The 24063-nt window shown below is 41.1% G+C and overlaps 1 protein-coding gene across 2 annotated transcripts in view; it reads left to right on the forward strand.

The window, feature by feature from the left end:
- The window catches only part of Map3k5 (mitogen-activated protein kinase kinase kinase 5), a 208650-nt gene that overhangs the window by 106098 nt on the left and 78489 nt on the right, over window positions 1–24063 (forward strand). For both annotated transcript variants that reach the window (XM_006512739.4, NM_008580.4), the window contains exons 8-10: window positions 6174–6286; window positions 16277–16436; window positions 18739–18892. In XM_006512739.4, the coding sequence (XP_006512802.1) occupies window positions 6174–6286; window positions 16277–16436; window positions 18739–18892 (427 nt within the window). The remainder of the gene's footprint in view (window positions 1–6173; window positions 6287–16276; window positions 16437–18738; window positions 18893–24063) is intronic.

Consider the following 24063-nt stretch of genomic DNA (forward strand, 5'->3'; position numbering starts at 1 on the left):
CATGAAATTCTGATTTAATCACCGATGTTTCACTGGGAGAAGCACAGCTGTTAGGACACAAACAAAGGGGAGTGACCACTAAATGGACCTTGAGTCCGGTTCCTCCCAGCTGGAGAGCAGACTGTCTTCCGCCAGGATGAGAGTGTGCACGCAGTATTATGAAAACACCACCCACTTGGCCACCAAGGCCTCGCTCCTTCAGTGTCAGCCAGAAAACGGTGCTAGTTAGAGGAAGTTCTTGAACAAAATCTGTTACTTTGGAAGTGTGAGTGAGAGGTGATTTGTTTGAAATGTAATCCTGATATAACTGCATTTAGATGCAAAATATCATTTCTCAAATGTAATAATGAGTTGAATGTAGTATACCCTAATAGCTCCCTTTCAACAAATACTTAGTGCTGGGACAAAAATGAAGGAATGTAAGCAACATCATGCTATTATTTAAATATGATTAGAATTTTCTTAATACATGGATGTTCAGTTCTTTTGCTAAGGTTATTCTTCCAAATGAAGTTGTCTTGATTTTTTTTTTCTATTTCGGTGATACAGTGTAACTAAGAGCACCTTAAAGGAGCAAGGGGTCTGTTATCAAGAAAGCCATGTTAGGAAGTCTAGGGGAAACCCGAGGCAGGAACTGAATGAAACAGAAACCACCAGAGAAACGCTGCTTGCTGGCTTGTTGCCTTGACTCCTTCAGCTGGCTTCCTTGCACAGCCTAGGACTACCTGCCTAGGGATAGTGTTCCCCACAATGGGTTGGGTCCTCCTGCATCAATTAGCCACTACTCAAAAGCCTCATGGACACGCCCACAGGCCAGTCAGGTCTAGGCTATTCTATCCTTATAGTGAGGTTCCCTCTTCCTAGGTAAGTAAGTTTGTGACAAGCTGACAACTGAATCTATGGGAGAAGTTCCCTCTACATTAACATCACTCTTGGCTTGTTGTTTTAGTTCTTTCTTAATAATTTGGCAACACTAACCACTAGATTTCTTTACATAAAGGTATGTTCATTTATCCTTCTGCAAGTTAGACTGTAAAGACTTTAACGATGTAAAACAACTTCTTTGGTATAATTTATGGACATATTTTAGTACTATTGCTGTATCAACTTTTTCTTAAATATTAGTTTTTAGCCTAATAAAGCTGATTAAATATATCTGGTGAAAAACTCCATTTTCTGAGAACATATTAATATCAGTAGAAGATACAAACTTTATTCTCTGCTTTTATTCCTCCTTTCTTTTATGTTTTCCTGTCCAACTCCCCTCTCTTTTATTATGTGAAACATAAGAGGCAAGGGAGACGGCCCTAAATATAGAGCGCCTGCCACATAAGCAGAGGGCCTGAGTTCAGATTCTCATGACCCTCCTGAAAAGCAGACGCATGGGCAGATGGCAGGTAAGCCTAGGGGCTGGGAGTTCATTCAGTGAGATGTGGCATGAAGTCAGTTAGAGACACCTGACATTGACTGGACTCCACGTGTGCATCCCACATGCACACAGGTTTATGCAAGTGCATGTATACACACACACACACACACACACGACAAAAAGCAACTAAAATAATTTTTAAACTACAAACCAAGGGAAGAGAGAAAGAAGAAGATGGCTCACTCTTTGGAATCCACAGAACAAAGTCAGGTTCCTTCTTGCCCGTTCCACACGGCATGACTGACTTTTTCTGTGCTTCAGTTTCCGTATTGTTAGGAATTACCCCCTGGTTTGTAACAGTTGTCAGGGTTATAAGTACTGGTCCCCAAGTGTCACATACAGTTGTCACTGCGTAAGAACGAAATATTCAGAGGCTGCTACTTGTGTACTCTCTGTATTTTGGAGTTAGCCATGGGTTTCTCTTGTGGATGACATCACAGTTGTTATATTATTAGGGACATTCTCCATAGGAAGATTGCACATGTCAACCTCTGGCCCGTAAGCTTGGTACCTGTCTTGATGGATGTGCATTCTACCCTGGAAGATCATTTGTGATTTAGCGTGAGCATTCTTTTTTCTGGCCATTCCACTAGTGGCTGCTCCTTTAGGCCGGGTTCTCAGAGGGAGAGCAGAGTGAAGCAGGCCAAACCATCTGCCGAGTGCACAGCACAGAAATGTGGCCCGTGCGGAGTTAGGCACAAGCCGTTTTGCTCTCATGCTTGCTGAGACATCTCCACAACTGCAGTAACATCCTTAGACTGAGACTTTCATGTCCAAGCTCTTTTGCCTACGGAGATGTTAACCTGGTGGGACTTGGACATGAGCAGACATTAATTTTCACTCTGCTGTCTGAGCATGCCCCATCCCAGACTGCTATAGAACCCAACCGATCCTTCAACACATCCTATGGGGAAAAGTCAGCCCTGTTGTCTGAGGCTCTATGTCCAGCCTCTACAATTACCAAGTACTTCTCCCAGACAGACCTTCAGATAGGCAGGAATCCCTGCCTATGCCAGGGAGAGAGCGTGACCTCATGATCAACAGCACCCAGCTCTGCTTAGAAGAACATTTCTGTCTCTAGAATTTTATTTTACTTTAGAGATATGCAAATTTCATGGTTTTTGGAGTGACATCATGTTTTAATTGAAAAAAGGTTGTTTAATACAATATATTCCAATTACAGTTCCCTCTCCTCCAACTCCTTTCAGAGTCCCCCTGACCTCTTCACCCACCTTCTATTTCTCTCTTTAAAAACAAATAAGGAAGACAGGAAACACACACACACACACACAGAGAGAGAGAGGGGGGGGGGAGAGAGAGAGAGAGAGAGACTCTCTCCATATCTCCATAAACAACCAATATTAGAAACTATAATGTACAAGCAAAAGGCCAGGGAGACAACCACTGTCCCACCAAAGTGTCTTAGGGTTCCTATTGCTACGATGAAACATCATGACCAAAAGTAACTTGAGGAGGAAAGGGCTTATTTCCATATCACAGTTCATCATCAAATGTGGTAAGGGCAGAAACTCAGGCAGGGAAGGAAGGAACTAATGCAGAGGGCATAGAAGGATGCAGCTTACTGACTTGCTCTCTATGGCTTGCTCAGCCTGCTTTCTTATAGACTTTAGGACCTCCAGCCCAGGCATGGCACCATCCACAATGGGCTGGTCCCTCCCCCATTGGTCACTAATTAAGCAAATGCCCTATAGCCAGATCTTAAGGAGGAATTTTCTCCATTGAGGCTCCTTCTCTGATGACTCTAGCTTGCCTCTAGTTGACATAAAACTAGCCAGTACAATATAAAGCTAAAAGTCTACAAATTTTATGATGATTATCTACTGCTGGACCTGGGGCCAGCCAGCCCTTGAGAGTATTTAATATGCCTAGTGAGCCTCCACAGGAGAGAACTAATTCTTCCTTTGCAAGGAGATGTCAGTTAGTGATAGCCTCCTGGAAAGGGGTACAAGCCTCTGTCCACTTCCCTGTCTCAGCACTATGATGGAGCTCTGTCTGGTTTGAACTTATGCTGGCATGATGAGTTCATATGTGCATCCGTCCTTGTTGTATGTGGAAGGCGCTGCTTCCTTGGAGTCACCCATCCCCTCAGCTCTTTCTGCCTCCTCTTCCCCATAGCTCCCTGAGCCCTGAGCAGAAGAGCTTGAAGACATTGCATTTAGGACTGAGTGTTCCAAAATCTCTCAGTCTCTGCACATTGTCCCATTCCGAGTCTCCATGTTAGCAGAATGTCATTAGGAGTCATTTTATTGCTGTTCCTTTAGCAGAACAATAGTATTTGAATTTGGTTTTCTCCTGGCCCATAGCCCATCTAAATCTCAAGTTCTTGGTTACTGAGCAGTTTCAGGCAATGATTTTATCTCATGGAGTAGTTCTTAAGTTCAATCTGAAGATGGTTGGTTATTCTCACAACACATGGGCTACTGTTGCACCAGCATATCATGCAGGCAGGTTACTGTTGTAGGTGGCAGAGTCTGTACCTGGGGTAGTTAGCTGGGGTGGTGTTTATCTTTTTCCTCTGGTAGCATACAGAGTACCTTCCAGTACCATGAACGGTAGGGGTGAAAGGTCTTGGTAGGCACCACCTTGATCTCTCCGTGAATAATGAGATCAATAAGGCCTTACCATCTGTGGAGAACAACTGGTAGCCTTGGCATTAGCCTGAGGTGTTTTGGGGTTTCCATGTTGGTTCTTTGCAATAACTAGATGCAACCCATTCCTGACACTGGAGGTTTCACTTGGCAAAAGGTATGTAGTTAAGGCTTCCATGTTAATTGGTGAATCCATTTAAGTTTCTTTCTATATATATATATATATATAAAATATAAATATATATATTTTAAAGAAACTTCTGCAGTATTAAGTATCCATATGACCCTCAAATGGCCCTTAGTGCTCTCTGTATCCCTTAGCTTACCTTTCTCTTCTTTCCCCTCTCCCTGTTTAGTGTGCCTGCTCCAGTATCCCCCAACTGTCTCTCCATAACTGTATAGTCTATTTCCCTTGCCCTCTAACCTCTTACTCTATACCCATCCTCTGTGGTTTTATGCATTGAGGCATGCCTACTAAGTGCTTAAATGCTAACTTCCACGTAGAAGAGAAAACATAGAGTCTTTGGGGGTATTTTCTCTAGAGTTTTTTAGTTCAATGATGCAATCTCCAGACATATATAAGTGCAGTTTGTACCTGTTTCCCTCTTGAGTTGGTTGCTTTCCTTGTTGCTGAGGAAGAAGTACCTGACAGAAACAACTTGGGAGAGGAAGGGCTTGTTTGGGCTCACAGTTTCAGAAGGTCATAGTCTATCATGGGTAGGGTACTCTGCGCTCGTTGGTTCCTTGTTGAATAATATTGTATAATTTATATTACTTTAAGAATTAAAGTTTCATTTCATTTCCTATACTTTTTTTATTGGAAATATTCAAATGTCTGTGAACAAAGACCGCTAAGACATAAAACAAAGACCGTTAAGACTTGTAAGCTACAATGTCCCTCGATATGACCTTGGTTCTCCATTTAGAATGGAAATACCTATATTTCTAAAAAGATGTACAAATACTTTGTATAGGTGGGATTTCCTTTAATAATCTGCAAGTATATAAATACAGAGCCAAATAATGATGAATAATTATTTGGGGTTTTCTTGATTGGATTTGGACATTTGTTTTCCTTATAAGTAAGCCCCTTAGGGAAGACATGGGAACTTCAGAGAGATGTGTTTTTGCTTAATGTTTAACTTATTTTAAATTATGAGAAATACCAAGTATATATGAAAGCCAAGAATATAAATACAGTAGTCTGCCCTCTACCACAGTTTTGCTTTTCTTATGTTTTAGCTATGATTTAAATAAAGTAACTTCTATAATAATTTTTCCTTATGTAATCTTCTTTTAATGTCTCTTCAAATTGTCACTTAATAAGAATTTAGCCTATGTTTCCTTCATTGGGATTTTCTTTTTGAATAGAGATTCACGTTTCTCATGTGCTCATCTCAAACAGACTCTGTTGGAACTAGAATGTTTATATTTTCCCTTTTCTTCTTCATGTGTCCAAATGAAATAATTATGGATATCATTGCCTGCTTAATAGCCCATGTGTGGAATCCCTCAGTTTGTCCCTAGTATGTGCTACCTTAAAAACTGTAGTAGATAGCCAAGCACTGGCCCTCTCCAGTGAGCTCTCCAAGCTTGAAACTCAGGCCCATCCACATTCAGAAACGGCTTTGTGCCCTTCCAGCCAAAACTTGTGTGCAGCAGCCCAACCTTGGACTTTGTAAATTTCTTCCTGTAATTGGCCTTTTGCCATTGTTTCTACCACTCACTGGGTCCTCATCCTTTCAGGGCATTGCCAGAATGATACTGCTCAGTGGAAGCTTTGTGTATCCCAAGACAGAAAAAGAAAAAAGAAAAAAAAGTGCTATGTGTCTTCATTTTTAAAATATCAGTCATACACATTCATATGTTTCTGATAGTTGTTTGAAAATAGGAAAGTTTTTAAAAGGTAGGGTCAGTAGGTTGGGGGGGGTTAAGTGTCAGATTTGGGGGAGCTGGGGAGTCATGGGTGCGCAATTGCTTAAGCATTAAATCCTAATAGCACACTAGATTCTGGGATGGGAGCCAATGGAATAATTTGTGCTTGGGCACTGAAGTTATGCAAACAGAAGTTACTGCACACCCAGGGTTTCATGATTGAGAAAGTAAACTTGTACTCTTTTTTTTTTTTTTCATAGGTTCAAAAAGGCATTTGAGTCTGAGCCAACACTACAGTCAGGAATTAATTATGCAGTTCTCTTGCTGGCGGCTGGGCACCAGTTTGAATCTTCTTTTGAGCTTCGGAAAGTTGGTAATTGCAGCTTGATATTTTTAAAGAAAATCAAGAAAGTTGGTGCACAGGAGATGAACCTTACATTTGATATTCTGTCTCATCAAAACTCGTGTGGGGCAGGGTGTGATCCGGGTCTTTCGGATCAGACTCTCATGCTGCTGTACAGAATTCTAGCATTGGGGTATAATTCACACCTTTACTTTTTCTCAAGTTCTTGGTTCATATTGTTAAAACTCAAACTCACACTGATTCTTCATTCAGTCCCCAGTCCCCGGGTACAGTTAGCTTTGTGGAATATCAGATATGTATAAAATTGTGTGTTCCTGGTGCTTTCAAAAGAAAACAAAAATCAAAGAGACAGCTGAGTGGGGTGCTGCAAACCTGTAGGCCCAGCACTTGGGGGGTGGCGCTAAGAGTACCAAGAGTCTAAGAGCATCCTCAGCTACGTGGTGGGTCCGAGGATAGCCTGGGCTACATGAGATTGAGTCTCAAGACAAGAGCAAAACTAAAATGGAAGGAAGGGAAGGAAAGGGAGGCAGGGAGAGAGAGAGGAAATGAAGGAGGGAGAGAGAGAAGGATGGAGTAGCTAGCAGGCAAGCTAGCTGGCTGACTGATTGACTGACTTCTGGTTTGTTTTTGTTTTTTGTTTGTTTGTTTGTTTGTTTGTTTGTTTTTGCCTCAATCACAAGTGCCCCTGTGATTTCTTGGTAGTGGATGAAGCCTGCCTGCAAAACCCCTAGAGTAGCAGCAATGTAGGTGACACTCTTGGTGGATGCCTCAGACACTGTTTCTGAAGTACTACACTTGATAGAATGTGCCCTTCTCTCTTGCTGGTCTTGTGGAGTTTAACGAAATCAGGATTCATAGCTTTGGGAATCAGTTTTCTGTGATTTCGGCTTCAAAAGCATTTTTATTGTTTGCGACTAGATCCTGGCCTATCTTCTATTGAAACCAGAATTGTCCTGGTGAATGGCTAAACCCCTCCTTCGGGACCTTCCCAGCTCTTGCAGGAATTATTACCACAGGCTTATTTTTGCAAGAGGAAAAAAAAAAAAGAAAACTTGCATTAATTATTCATTATAAAAGAAAAATTTCTTAATATTTTAAAGTTGAAAATGGTTTAGGTGTCTCTAAGAAAAAGTAGATCTGCTGGGCGGTAGTGGCTCACGCCTTTAATCCCAGCACTCGGGAGGCAGAGGCAGGCAGATTTCTGAGTTCGAGGACAGCCTGGTCTACAAAGTGAGTTCCAAGACAGCCAGGGCTATACAAAGAAACCCTGTCTCGAAAAAAAACAAGGGAAAAAAAAAAAAAAAAAAAAGATCCTATGCTAAAAAAAAAAAAAAAAAAAAACTGGGAAGGGCTTTCAAGGTTTCCATCCTGCACTGTCCTAAGACACTTTTGAGGGTAAATAGCATCCTGAAGGGATGATAAAAATCTAATAGTGAGTACTGCCCATTGCTGTATACAAGCTCTGCCTGACACCGTGTGCTGGTTAATTGGATCACTTCTTCCACCTTTTGTCTAAAATCAAGTGGAATAAGTTTTTGGTTGATAACTAAAACCAGAAAACAAAAATAAACATCAACTTGGTCCTTTCAGAAATGATACTAAAATATTCCATCTTAATTTAAAAGCTCTATCATAGCCCAAACTTCCCCTGTATCAGTGGTCCAAATATTGTGGTTGCTGTGCCTTGGAACACAAAAATGAAGTTTTGTTGGAGCCTTTTAGTCCTCATGGGATTTGACTCTGATTTGCATCTGTCTGTCGAACAGTAGTAGTGGTTTGGAAATGCACTTATTCTTGGTCTCATTTTTATGTGGTGTGCAGATGAGACCAGTCAGCACTTTCAGGTTGGGAGAACTGTAATGTAACTTTACCAAGTAAACACTGTATTTTATTCCAAGAAGAACTCACAACGCATGTTGAACAAGCATTCAAAAACAAAGTTGACTTTAAAATATCTGAACTGGGGACATAACTCATTTGGTAAAAGTGCATGCCATGCCATCAGGAAAATGTGATGAGGTTGACTGGTCCCCCTCTGCTCGAATAACAAAGCTTGATGTGATGGACCACTTGTAGTCCTCTGTGTTGGGGAGGTGGGTGTAGTCAGACATCATCCCTGGGCTTCCCTGTTTAGACAGCTTAGTCTACTTGGTGAGCTCTAGGCCAGCAAGAGAACCTACCTCACAAAGAAACAAAGACTAAGACGGTCAGCACCTGAAGAGCCACACTGGAGGTTGACCAGTATATTCCACATGCATTTGCACACACACACACACCTACCTCCTACACGCATGTGTGCACTCTCCTTACACACAAGAGACATGCACACACACACAAAATTAAATTGTTTAAATCAGGGTGTTTCACTCTATATGAAGACTTACCCTATGACTCATGGTGAATTTTAGCTGCCCTAAGATATGTCTTAGGTTTATACAATGCTCTATTGTGTGTACCATAATTTCTATTCAAGCATGAGATGATATCTAGCTTTCTAGGTTATATTTTATTTAGTCATAAATTATGCCAATCAAAACTGAGTTGACCTAAAACTACTTTTTATATAGGAAGTTTAGATTATATGTAATTTTAGGAAAAATGATTTACGTAAATAAATTAATAAGCTAATATGACAATAGTAAGTATTATATAAGGGAAGAGTAGTCTAATGGAATGTTTGACATATTTAAATGTATTTATTTCATTTAATTCTCTAACCAAAAATTTAAATTTATATCTTCTTCCATTCATTGTGTTGGCGTCTTAAAACATAAATTAGTCTGAATTACTAAACCATTATAATAATCATTTCACTTTTATGACATCTTCTTAGTTTACTTTTTATGCAGGGAAAAATTAAAACTTAAAATCTGATAAAAAGATCACTAAATCTGAAGCCTTCAAATTTCTAATGTAAGAAATAATTCTTAATTGTCATGATCTATAGCCAAAATGGATCTGTAGTCCATTTTCTGCTGCTATAACAGAATATCAAAGGATGGATAGTTTACTTAGACCACAGGTTTGCAGTTTGAAAGTCCGAGGTCTAGGAGCCCCATTGATGTAGTCACTGAGGGTCTCTTGGCTGTATCCCATGTGGTGGATGTCAACAAGGGACAGTCATGTGGTGATGCTGGAATATGGGTATGATTTGGTGACAGGACTTGCTCTTTCTTGTGTGACACCTCGCTCTTATTCCTATGAGAGTCTCAAAGAAGACCCCATAGGAATTACCTGATCCCTTCTAAAGACATGAGGATACTAACTCCCATGAGCTAACCAGCTCCCATAAGGCTCTGCTTATTAAAGGTTCTGCTTTTATTAAAGGTTCTGATACTGCCCAGTACCACTATACTAAGCCTCGAGCTTTTGGTACACAAACCTTAGAGACAGACATTCAAGTCAGGCCAAGCCATCACAAACTCTTAATTACAGTTATGGGTTTGTTTAAGACTATACCAATTGCTTCATAGATCTTCGTTTTTGGATAAAAATTGGTGGTTCAAGTACTTAGAGCTAGCATTTAAAACACAGGATCACATCTTAAATCCTCTGTCTATTTTCAGCTTCATAGTCTTGAAAATTAATGTTCTAACATTAACCAAATTAAAAAATAGTTTCTCACATCCTCTGTGGGAATTTTAAACTATGGTACATTTTATGGAGAGTCAGAATTACTGTTTAGATCCACATCAGTAATGATGTGGGGAAAAGAACCTTGTGTTTGGAAATGAGACAAGTTACTATTTTAATCTCATTTTTTTCTGAACATTAAAATTATCAACCGAGCCTGGACTATAGCTCGTGCTGATAGAGTGCTTGTCAGGCAAGCAGGAAGCCCTGGGCTCAATCCCCAGCACCATAGAAGTGGTGTGGCGGCCACACCTATAATCCCAGAACCCAGGAATGGAGGCAGGAGGGTCAGAAGTTCAGTGACTGCCTTGGCTGTTCAATTCCACCTAAAACAACAACAACAACAACAACAACAACAACAACAACAACAACAACAACAACAAAACCAACCAACAAACCAAAAACCTCAAACCAAGCCAGAACAAACAAAACCTCAAAACAGTAAAAATGATGAACTGTAATAATTGCTACTGAATATAAAATCCATGCGTCCATAAAGATAAGAAAAAAATTAAGACAGACACAAAATTTGTTACCGACCACAAGGGACTCCTTTTGTCACTTAATGAAGGTGGCCACTGTTTCAGAAAACCAGAGCCTGGAAGGGAAAGGTCAGATACCCTCGCTTCTGTTAGGAGGGCATTCTGGCTTCCCCGTCCTGATGCTCTTGTCCATTTGGAGATGATTGCATGCGCTCTTACTCCCAAGGAGGGCACATTCTCCTGGAGACTCCTGAGTAATAAAGTAGAAAGCAGATGCAGTTGCTGCTGATGGGGAGGTCATAACAATAGTTACCATGGTGAGGATGCTCAGTGAGAGAGAGCCAAACCCATCACACAGAGAGCCTTATTTAAAAAGTGTCATATTCATTTGGTACCTGAGCTGTTCTCTGGTGAAACTGCTCATCACAAAGGAAAATATGTTCACACATGTGATGCGCAGATGTACATGTATGTAAAGTGCCTGTATGCATAACAAACAGCTAGATTAATTAATGCCAGCACTTGGGAAGCAGAGGCAGGTGGATTTCTGAGTTTGAGGCTGGCCTGGTCCACAAAGTGAGTTCCAGGACAGCCAGGGCTATACAGAGAAACCCTGTCTCGAAAACCCAAACAAACAAACAAACAAACAAACAAACAAACCTTCAAAATAACTAAAGAACAGATGTGTCTGTAGAAGGGAAGGAGCTTACAGAGTGACACAACTCATGTCACTGTTTTAAGTGGTTACCTTATTCTGTGCATTTCTTCATTTCAAGAGGCATATAGCATCTCTCATGAAAATATTCTCACCATAAATGTAAGCCTAAGGTCCAATATCCATTTAGAAAGAATCAAGAAATCTAATGAAATAAGTCAGGGACTACTTGGAAATTCTAGTGGACAGATCCAGAATATAAGGACATTATATAAGAAGGCACCTCCGCTTTGGTTGGGGGCGGGGGGCATCTGTGCCATAGGGAGACGAAGCATGGCTGGATTAGATAGATTAGAAGATATTCAGGGTGACAAATAACAAATGAAATGAAATGACCTTGGTTATGAAAAAAGCTATGGGAGACATTTAGGTAACAGGGCATTTATTTTAGTCAGGACAAGCTAATATATAACATCAGGGAATTATAGTTTTAATGGGAAGATATTTATAGGGGAATTTTAAAGATTCCTTATAATCTGTAAACATGAAATATTGTATCTGTGATTTAGTTTGAAATGGTTCAGCAAAAATAATCAAGGAGCTGGAACAATGATAACATGTTAACATTTGTCACAAAACCGGTCATTCACTGTAGTACGTGTGTATGTGTGCATGTACGCATGTATGTTTTGCTTCTGTGTGTGTTGGACATTGTATGTGCTAAGCTAGGGTTCTACCACTGAGCATTGGCTCCCCACCCCATCACCATGGAACATTTTATAATTGTGTACATTTGGAACTCTTCGTAATAGAAAACCAAAACGAAAGACTAATCTCTGCCTCTTAGGGAGCTGCCGGATCTCTCAGAACTTTGTTCTCCTCGTTGCAAACGGAGATAGTCCTTCTCTCATTGTGCTGTGTAGATTGGAACAGTCAGCAGTTTTAATGTGCTCAGTGCTAGGCGACCAGTGAGTGTTCGGTGGGAGCTCTGTGTCCTCCTTAGTCCATTAGAATAGCCTTGAATTTAATAGCAGCCACCGGCTGAAAACATGGTGATAAAAACTATACTATTGAAAACTCAGTGCTTACAAGTCAGCCAGTTCTAATGAGATTTGGGTACTAAAATCTAAACCACATAAGCAGACAGTCTGATGAAAGAAATGGTGGGGAATTATTTGAAATAACGAGGACGCAATGTTCATTGCTTACAACTGTAGCCAAAAACGACCATAGGAAAAAATGTACTCTGTTGGTAAGGACTCGGTGAATTATAATTGGTGCAGGCACATCAGGAATTGTGCATAAGCACCTTTAAAAGTGTTTCAGTGGCATACGTGATCCTAGCACTTAGAAAATAAAATGTTGTAGCCCAAAACCCAGTGTAATACTTCTAAAGAGAACGTCTATGGAAATATCCTAAGTATAGGTACAATTTTATATACTAAGATCTTTAGTTCCATAATATATAAATGTGTATGACAAAAGAAAAGCCTCATAAATATAGACACATTGGAGAAACTGGGAGATGCTCTGCCAGTAGAGTACTTGCCTTGTGAACATGAGGACCTGAGTTCAAACCTCAGAAGCTATATGGAACAACAAAAATTAAAAGTCAAAATTAGCCGGGCAGTGGTGGCGCACACCTTTAATCCCAGCACTTGGTAAGCAGAGGCAGGTTGATCTCTGAGTTTGAAACCAGCCTGGTCTACAGAGGGAGTTCCAGAACAGCCAGTGTTACACAGAGAAACCCTGTCTCAAAAAAACCAATCAACTAACCAACCAACCAACCAACCAACAAATAAATATATAAATAAAAAAAAAATCAAAGCTGAAATGGCGGGATACTCTTGTAGTCGTACTACCGAGAGGGCAAAGGCAAATGGGTCTCCTAGGCCCAACTAGCCTAGTTTAGCTAGAGATTTCTGTCACCTAGTCAGAACACATGAGGTTGTTCTCCTCTGGCTTCTGTACACACTTAGACAGCATGTACGTGCACACCCATGCAACTGTCATATGTGCAAACACACATACATTACAATCATATTTTAGAACCAATATTAAAAGTTTAATAGTTTTATAGAAAAATAGGTTTTATGCATCATATTTGAAGGACATACAAGTTCACTTGCAAGACAAACAAGAAAAGATGGTTAATCACAAGGGCTTTAAAAAGGGGTTGGAGGCAGAGTTTTAATCCACGGACCTATGGTCCCAGTACCAGTAAGTCAAGGCAAGAAGATTCTGAATTTGAGGCCAGTCTGGGGTACATAATAAGATCATGTAAAATAAAACAAAATGAGATTGGAAATGCTGACTGGACATGACAGTTCTCACAACTGTCAAGGAAAAGAACAACAGTGCTGTGTGTTAGCCTTTACTTAGAGCATGTCAACGCAGAAGGAATAAATGTCTCGTCTCCAAAATAAATCAGCCTTAGAACTTCATGATTCAGAAGTAATTGAGTGAGTGGGCAAAGCTAGGTATACAAGAACATAATAAATCATGGCTTTGACTTTCTGTGTTTAGGTAAATAATTTATGTCATATCATGTGCTAAACTATTATTTCTTATTAAAGATAATAATACATTTTGAGGCTGGTGAGATGGCAGTAGATGAGAGTACTTGCTATAAAACCTTATAACCTGGATTTGATTTTCAGAAATCACATGGTTGAATTAAACAGCAAAGTCCCTCATGTTGTCCTCTGACCTCTACATGCAAACTGTACGAGCATGACTGTATGAGCACACACACACACAAGTAAATAAAGTAAAAATAATTTTAAAAACATTTTTTCTCAAATGTTGAAAGGCTGGAGTCATGATCACTTGACAGACTTCTGCCATGGTTGAAGTCAAAGATTGCTACCCTAGAGTGACCTTCTGTGTCCCCGGAGTGCTGAGCTTTTACTCTGACTGCTGTGGCTTTCCATCTAAGCAGCAGACTCTCCGATACATTGCATCTGGACTTCACTGTTTTTATACAAGTGGGACGTCATGAAAAGTTCATTTTCTGCTAAGGCTGGTAGATGGATTTTTAGCATCTCCTTTGTCCTGCCCACTGTGTAAACATTTTTTTTTCTGTACATCCATTGAAGACCTGTGATGTGTCTGCATATGCAGGTGCACTGTTCCCAACTTCTGAAATTTTCTGGTGGCAAAGCTGTTCACTTTTTATATTATCCTCAAAATGTGAAGAATGCCCAAATTCTCATTTTCCACAGAAGTATTTATAGTTTAAATAAGCTATATAATAAAAAGTAACTTTTAAAAGGTAAAGGCTATTTTGTTTCAGTTATAATTTTAACAGGGTAAAATATATATTTCTCCCAGAAAATATGAAATAGACATAGATATAAATCATTTTAATGTGCAAACCCTAAATAAGATTATATGTCTGTCTCGGAAAAAAAATTATATGTCTGACTCAAAGACCATTTAAGCAGTAATAAAGATTTCACAAGAAATATTAGGGCAAGATAGCTACACTTGATTTGTTTGAAGCTGGTTTATGTTCCAACAGGCCACAAATCTTAGGGATTATGTGTTCTGCTAGACGAATTATTGATATGTTAACTAGACTAATACAAGTTAATGAGTAAACTTCTATTAATGAACCTTTAATAAGTAGTAATTATGTTTTCCTTGAGTGGCCTTATGCCGCGTAGCCTGTTACAATGATATGTCCTACCTTTTTGCTCTATTTTTACATTTTAAAAACAACTTTTTGGTGATACTGGGAGTTAAACTCAGAGCCATGCACATACTGCATGTGTGGTCTCCCATTGAGCTATGCCTCCCCTCACCCCCTTTATCCTCTTACTTTCTGACAGTCTCAGCAAGTTGCCTAGGCTGGTCGTGAATTTCACTCTAAAGCCCAGGCAGACCTTCAGCTTTTGATATCTTTCGATATCTCCACAGAAGCTAGAAGTATATGCCTGTGTAACTAGGTCTGGCCTCAAATAATTCTTAACGTAATGGATATTGATAGTATTAAGCAGTTTTACATGGATATATTTTAAGCAAATCAATACAATGCACGAAATAACACAAGGCAGTTAAAATAAAACAGTTGGAGAATACAAATCATGTTATCATGCCTTGTTAGACAGTGACCGTAATGGGTTGGCGATGTAGCTGAGAGGTGCTCACTTCACTCGTGTAAATCCTCCACAGCATAACAAAGGGAAAGTGGGGACATTACTGACTCAGGGCTATCTACATACAGACACACCCTATACATTGCATATAGACATACACTACCCATTACATACAAACACACATCTGTATTTCAGTTTCCTCACATGTTTTCCATGCTAAAAAGCACAAGAAAATCCCCTTTCAAATTATTTCATAATGCAGGATATAGCAAGAGAAGGAAGGGGCTTACACAAAAATATCCTGGATTTTCTCATCTTATATACACATATAGATATGTAAAAATTCTAGACTGTGGTATATAACTGACTATTGAATTTTTCAATTAAAGATAATTTTTGCTGGGGTAGGTGAGGTGACTCAGCAGGTAAGAACATTTGTGCTTGTAGAGGACCCAGGTTCACCTCCCATTACTCACACTGTGGCCTACAACCATCCACAAGCCTAGTTCTAGAGGATCTACCTTCCTCTTATGACCCCTTCCCCCTCTCCAGGGCATCAGGCAGGTACATACATTCATGTGGCCCAAAACACTCAATCACATAAAAGTACATAAAAAAGAATACAAGTTTTGTGAGATAATTTTTACCTTCTGTGTACATTTTGTTTAGTAGGACATTATGTCTGTCTTAGGGTTTCCACTGCTGTGAAGAGACACCATGACCAAGGGAACTCTTATAGTGGACAACATTTAACTGGGGCTGGCTTATACTTTCTGAGGTTCGGTCCAATATCTTCATGGCAGGAAGCATGGCAGCACCCAGGCAGGCATGGTGCAGGAGGAGCTGAGAGTTACATCTTCATCTGAAGGCTGCTAGGAGAAGACCGTCCTCTAGGCAGCTAGGACGAGGGTCTCAAAAACCACCTCCGCCGTGACACACTTCCTCCAACAAGGTCACGCCTCCTAATAGCGCCACTCCCTAGGCCAAGCATCTTCAGACCAGCCCAGCGTCCTCAGTAATCAGAAACGTAGAGCTATCGTGATCTTTAAGGGCAATGAAGACTTAATTGTGCATCTAAATGAAACGTCTGCACTGCCTTGTAACTCTCTGTTTCCTGTTCCTCTACTAGGAGTGAAGCTGAGTAGCCTTCTGGGTAAAAAGGGGAACTTGGAAAAACTCCAGAGCTACTGGGAAGTCGGATTTTTTCTGGGAGCCAGTGTCCTGGCCAACGACCACCTCAGGGTCATTCAGGCATCCGAGAAGCTGTTCAGACTGAAGACACCAGCGTGGTAATCAACTCCCGTGCACTTGTACAGTCTAAAAAACAGCCTCGTACTGTTATTGAATTTTATAGCATATGGGATATTTTGTTGATTTTGAGGCTAATATCCAGAACCTATAGGAAAAAACAGAATTTTCACAAAGGAAGCTATTGGATTAAAAGTTATGGTGACTTTGCTGAAGTCACTTAAGCTTTTCCTACACATTGACCAGCCCAACCATCATCACTTGCATACGGTGCACACATAGACCATACTCTGTGCCTCACCCTGGACCCGAGACCACATGTTCATCTCAGCGTCTCTGGACGCCATTCCAAACCCGAGCGCTTTGTTTCTTTCATGATCCAGTCTCTGTCTGGGAATCCTTATTCTTGGATTTCACTCCCATTCACTCCTGGTGTGGTAGACACATTGGAGTGTCTTCCCATATGTGTGTTTTGTAAATCCCAGGCTGTCTTTGGAAGATATCCAAGTCTCATTATTGTCTCAGCAGTACGGTAGAGATAAGATTCCTTCTGCATTTGAGATTATTTTAAAAACTGATGCTAATTCTAGTCTGTGTCACGTGTGGTTGTCAATGTGGTGAAAGGTTCTCAACCAGGTAGAGAAAGTCCTTTCCTAGAGCAGGTCCGAGTCCAGGCTTTCACTGGCCACATCCCAGGAGCTGCCTGCCATAATAAGGCCCTTGTGGCCTCTTACAGGACTTCATGTTCAGGTCTTCATTGCCTAGTTCACACACACACACACACACACACACACACACACACACAGCATCTCCGCACTGATCTTTCTAAAATACAAGCCTGACCTTTGCTTCCTGTAGAAGTCCTCAAATCAGCCCAGGTTAATAGTCATCACAGGGGAGGGGTGAAGTCCATCTCCTTGGTTTGGCAAGCAAGGCTCATTCTCAGCCTTCCCAGACGTTGCTTTGCTCTGGGGTCCGTGCTGCTCAGTGAGCAGCGAGTGGTTTTAAATGCTCGCATTCAACACTTGCCTACAGATGCCCCATGCAGCCTCGTTGTTCATCCGCCCAGGGAAATGCTCACACATCACTTCTTAGCTCAGATGCTGACTTCAGACTTCCATGCTGAGCACCCCCTAACCCCCCACTCTACCACTGCCACCGAGACAGGGTTTCTCTGTGTAGCCCTGGCAGTCCTGGAACTCACTTTGTAGACCAGGCTGGCCTCGAACTCAGAAATCCTCCTGCCTCTGCCTCCTGAGTGCTGGGATTAAAGGCATGCACCACCATGCCTGGCTACCACCTACTTTCTTGTTTCTGGTGTTCTTCGGCATGCCTCTGACGATGATGTCTTTCCTTACTGGTTTTGATATCATCCCCACTGGTTTTATTCATGTGTCATTACACCTTTTCATATGTGACTCCATGGCACCATGTGCAACTTGAGGACGGGGCTGTGCTTTCGTCTCACGTGTGTCCACACTTGGCTTTGAGTAAATGACATGAGCTACATTCAGCCATGCGTGCTTAACAACTTTCGACACTAATGATGGCAGACGTGGAGACTGAAGTGTGCATACAGAGACCTCTGGCTTTAGGTACCCTGGCATCTGTTAACAAGAAGGCAGACACCGTTCTACACCATCCCGAAGCAGACGCACAATAACACATGTTACATAATGCCAACTTCCATGTCTGTGGCCAGCAAACTGCTTACATAGCCACCGCCTTGCATAATTATCCTCTTCCTCATTTTTCTTAACTTTTTCTTTTGGAACACCATCTGTCTTCTTTGGTTTGAGGACATTTGTTTAATACTTAATAAGCTCAGTGGTTCAGAGGAAAATAATCTCTCCTGAAGATGTATTTCAGAGAGTCTCCTTGAAGAGGCATATTTAAAAATAAGTGTGTTCACCTTGTCTTTCAATTGAATGTAGGCATTTAAAACTTGTGTGTTCCGAGTAGTCTTACGTGGGCACACACACACTTTGTAAGAGTTGTTGGGGATGTAGCTCAGTGTTGAGGTATTTACCTAGCATGCACAAGGCCTGGCTTTGATCCCCTAACATGTCAAATAAACACGCTTTAGAGAGATGTTGGGCCTCAGGTCCACGTTACTTAAGCTTTCTAAACCTGAGTTTGCTCATGTTTCTAAAGCCTACTTGGTTGAATTTTTGTGAAAGTCCCCGTTTTGCAGCATAAAGTAAAGTATGTTTAGTAAATACGGAGGCCCAGTGATAAGTGCAAGTGTACTTAGAGAATGAAAACACACGTGTGGGATAAACACGGGGCTGAGGGGAGCAGGTGACCCTAAATCCGTGCTGTCTTCTGTGCTTGAATTCTCAGGTACCTCAAGTCTATCGTGGAGACCATTCTGATATATAAACACTTTGTGAAACTGACCACAGAGCAGCCCTCGGCTAAGCAGGAACTCGTGGACTTCTGGATGGATTTCCTGGTCGAGGCCACAAAAACAGATGTTACTGTTGTCAGGTTCCCAGTGAGTACTTTCGTGTGCATCTGAGTTCAGTTATCTGTTGCTTCCTGTTTTTAAGACGAATTTGGCAGTGTGATTTGACAGTCAAGATGTGGGGGACTTTCAGACCCTAGGTCCTAGCATGTACAACTGTCACTCGCTGCACATAATTCTTTTCTACAGATTGATTTTTTTGGCTTACTTATTATTTTTTAGTGCTTTATTATTGCTATGTATTTTGAGACAGGGTCTGGTTAAGTAGCCCAGGCTGGTCTTGAACTCCTGCTTCAGCCTAAGTGCTGGGATTACAGGCACATCCACCATGCCTAGTTTTGTTGACTTATCTACAAGGATCCTCCAACCCAGAGAAATGGGATACGTCTTGGGGCCAGGATTGGAGTTGCTCCTCATTGAGTGTCCTGAGGCACACTTCGAAAGCAGTAAAGAGATCATGCTTTGGTTAGGTCAAGGCAGCTCGTGAGATTGATGTCCTCCTTGGATGCTGTACTTTTGTTACTTTGTCTTAAGAATTATCAGCATTGCTATGACCAAGCTATCGGCTCACTTGTTTTGCAATTCTGTCTTAACCACTCTAAGCCAGGGGGGCTCAAAGTTGCCCTGTGGTCACATATACACCTGTGTAGCAATCACTTCCTGTGCTTGACTCTAGAAAATGGTGACTTGCAGGTTGGTCTTCAATCAGTGTGACTGGTTTCTAGCAGATGTATGTGTTTGTGTGTGTGCACATAAACACACAGGCATAGGCATAGACATACATATATATGCAAAAGATATATGTCTCTGTGTGTGTGTCTCTCTATATATACATAATATACTTATATACACACACATATATATATACTTACACATTGTGTACACACATCCATGTGTATGTGTGTGTGTGTATGCGTGGATACACAGAATAGACATAGACAAATATGTATGTGTATATATGCATACACATATATGTCTCTCTATATATACACACATACAAATTGTGTATATATATCCATGTGGGAGAAGGAATATAGGTCATATATGTGTGTGTGTTTGTGTGTACACATGAACACACAGACATAGTTATAGGCATACCTATATATACATACATACATATGTCTCTCTCTTTATACACACACACAGACACACACACATATTATGCATACACATCTGTGGGGGGTCCATAGGTTGTCCATAGGTCCTGTGTGTGTGTGAACATGTGCGTGTGCATGTGTGTGTACATGTGCGTGTTTGCTCGTGCATGTGTGCGTGTGTGTGTGTGTGTGTGTGTGTGTATGTGTGTGTGTGTGTGTGTGTGTATTTGTGGCTGTAGGTCATCCTCAATATCATTTCTCAAGAGCTATCCACTTGTGTTTTGAAACAAGGTCTTTCACTGGGATTAGGGTAGCATGGTCTGCCAACAAATTCCAGGGATTCACTTGTCTCCAGCTCTGTAACACTGGGATTATATGAGCTCAAACCACCAAGCATGACTCTTTCAGTGGTTACTGGGACTAAACTCAGTCTTCATGCTTGCATAGCAAACACTTTACTGGCTAAGCTTCCCCTCCACTCCCCCCCTCACACACACACGCACGCACACACACTCACACGCACGAATGCACACACACACACCGTTTAACAGGATGCATGGTTCGTGTTGTAGGAATGAACATGCTTTGCTCTGACTTCCTCGTGAAACCCTGCGCTCTGTTTCCTAGTATAGACAATGTGCAGCATCGGGAAACCCCAGTCTTGGAGTAAGCTGGCAGCTTGCCTTTCCCTGGTGCTGTGTGAGGCGCAGTAAATGTGGTAGAGGAACGAGAGGACATGCTGCTGATCTGCTGAGCTAGAAAGCCACGGGTGGGGAGAGCCACATGAAGGGAGAGCCACTCGTCTAAATGAGTTCAATGTAAATTAGTCTGTTGTAAGTAAGTGAATAAAGAAATAAGACCCAGGAAATAGTGAGAAGTGGTGAGATGATAAACTCTAGGTTTAAAAGACTTTTTCTTTTTTCTTTTTTTAGTCGTTCTCCTCTTTAAAATGTTCTCCCCCCATCCCCTCCCCTCCCCTCCCCTCCCATCTCCTCCACTCCCATCCCCTCCCCTCCCCTTCCCTCCCCTCTTTTCTGTACTGAGGATCAAAGCTAAGTAAGCACTCTATCTCTAAGAGACACCCCTGGCCCTGACTTAAAACAGACAGACAGACGTTATGGAAGGGAAGACAAGACCTTACTACATACCAGACTGGCCTTGAATCCCCTGTGTATCTAGACCTGGTTTCAAACTTAAAATTCTCCTGCCTCAGCTTCAAAAGTATTGGCATTCTAGGCACCTTGTCTATCTTAGAGACTTTCTAAAGCAAGAAGAGCCCCCATAGTTCCTCAAGGAAAATATTATCTCCTCCTAATTGATTTCATTTAAAAATGGAGGAAGCAAGCTGGAGAGACAGCCCAGTCCATAAAGTATTCAATGTGCAGATATGAGAGGCAGAGTCCCACCATTGTAAAACGCCAGATCCACTGGCGTTATAGTGCTAGGGGAAGCAGAGACAGGAGGGCCCTTTGGGCTCACTGGCCAGCTAGCCTAGCCTACTTGATAAGTTCCAAGCCAGCGTGGGACCCTTTAGGTGAGGGCTGCAGATATGTATGGCTCAGTGGTTAAGAGCACTGGCTGCTCTTCCAGAGGACCCTCACCATGGCTCACAGTGGAATTCCAGTTCCTAGAGACATGCTGCCTTCTTCAGCCCTCTCTGAGTAGGGCACACATGTGGTGCATAGACAAACATGCAAGCAGAACACACTCATATATAAAACTAATTTTTTAAGGTGGATGGCCTCTTCCAAGGAAACACACCTGATCATGTCTTCTGGCTATATGCATACATGTGCATACATACCCAAATATACATGAGCCCATACAGACACCTACCTATATCTATATATGCAGTAAAATGGAGGCTCCTGGGATGGAGCGCAGTGTAGAGGGCTTGCCTGGCATGTATAGAACTGTAATGTAACAAAGGAAGTGTTCCTTTCGAAATCTACCACAGGGACTGGAGAGATGGCTCAGCCGTTAAGACTACTGACTGCTTTTCCTGAGGTCCTGAGGTCCTGAGTTCAATTCCCAGCAACCATATGGTGGCTCACAACCATCTGTAATGGGACTTGATACCCTCTTCTGGTGTGTCTGAAGACAGCAACAGTGTACTTATATAAATCATAAATAAGATCTTTATTTAAAAACTACCATAAACATGCAAAATACAAATCTATGAAGCAGAAAAAGTATTTAATACAAATGCTATAAAATGGACACGTTGCCTAATGTAAAAGTTAAAGATGGTGACCATAGGAGAAGGAAATTAGCCTAATTAAGTAGGCAAGAAAGTGCAAATTAAGTTGAGAAATAGTTTTTGGTCTGCTGGACTCGAATTAGTAAAACTTTTACAATTGGCAAAGGTAGGGGGACAGAAACATTTTAGATTTTGCTGGTGGGTATAAGAATTGCCAGACATCCTGGAAAATTGTCTTGACAAGGAATGAGGAGATATGGAAGGAACCATGGGACTTCAGCTGTCTCTGCAAAGTCTGTTTCTCTGAGCTGTCTTGAAGTAAGCACTGTAGGGCATTGGCATTGTGTTCCACAGGCAGGCTGAGGCACACAGGCATTATCATTCACACATTACATCATCTTGCACACATTATGTTATCTTACACATACTATACTACCATGCACACATTACATTATCTTACACATACATTATCTTACCATATTACACTATCATGCACACATTACATCATCTTGCACACATTATGTTACTGTGCACACATTACGTTATTTTGCACACACTACACAATCACACACACATTATATTATCATGTACACATTACATTATTGTGCACACATCACATTATCTTGCACACATTATATTATCGTGCATACATTATATTATTGTGCACACATTACATTATCTTGCACACATTATATTATCTTGCACACATTACATTATCTTGCACACATTATATTATCTTGCACACATTATATTATCTTGCACACATTACATTATCTTGCACACATTATATTATTCTGCACACATTACATTATCTTGCACACATTATATTATTGTGCACATATTACATTACCATGCACATGTTACTTTATCTTTCAGACTTGATAATCGGTTGTTTTTGCAACAATCCCATTTCTTGAAACCGCATACATTATTTGTGGCTGTTTTGAAGAACTAAAATAGAGTGTTTTGTGCTTATTTCTTTCACTCCTACTCCAGAATACGTAACTAGAAAACTCAAAGCTAGTGGTGGTGCACGCCTTTAATCCCAGCACTTGGGAGGCAGAGGCAGGCGGATTTCTGGGTTCGAGGCCAGCTGGTCTACAAAGTGACTTCCAGGACAGCCAGGGCTATACAGAGAAACCCTGACTCAAAAAAACCAAAAAAAAAAAAAAAAAAAGAAAAGAAAAGAAAAAAACCCTCAAAGTTTTCCTATGCTTTGTTGTTACACTGAGTTCAAAATTGCAGTTTTCTAATTCTTATTTACCCAAGGCCTTCAGAATGTGGGTCAGGCATTCTCAATGATACCACACCCCCAGCACTCTACCACTGACCCTGCCCCTCCTCTCTCTAACACTGACCCCGCCCCCTCTCACTGACCCCCACCCCTCCTCTGTCTAACACTGACACCACAGCTTGTTTATTAGTTTGTTTGTTTCTTAATTTTTGAGACCAGGTCTTACCAAGTTGATCATGCTGGTCTCAGACTGCATCCTGCCTCAACCTCCAGAGCAAGTGTGCATCACTCTGCCTAACTAATTGTACTTTCTTACACTTTATTTTGCATCAATTCCAGAAAGCCTGAGTCTACCAGGAAGTTTCCTATTTCCATAAAAACTACTTCCAATGAATCATGTGCCTATTTTCCTGTATCTGCATATATGAATAAGCATTGCAGAAAGTGCAAAAAATATTGTTGCAGAAATAAGGAAAACATATTGTAAATGTAAAAAAAATTACACACAATGTAAAACATAAAATAGCGAGATGGGGGAGAGAGATGTATGTACATATGCATGCACACATACATATTTGGGTGGTAAACTGTCACTGTGTCTCGAATTGGCCACTTATGTTCCTTCACAGAGGGAAAGGAACCCTCTGGTGCTGTGTTGGTCACTGTGACA

The sequence above is a fragment of the Mus musculus genome, chromosome 10, assembly GCF_000001635.26.
Source record: "Mus musculus strain C57BL/6J chromosome 10, GRCm38.p6 C57BL/6J".
Taxonomy (NCBI): domain Eukaryota; kingdom Metazoa; phylum Chordata; class Mammalia; order Rodentia; family Muridae; genus Mus; species Mus musculus.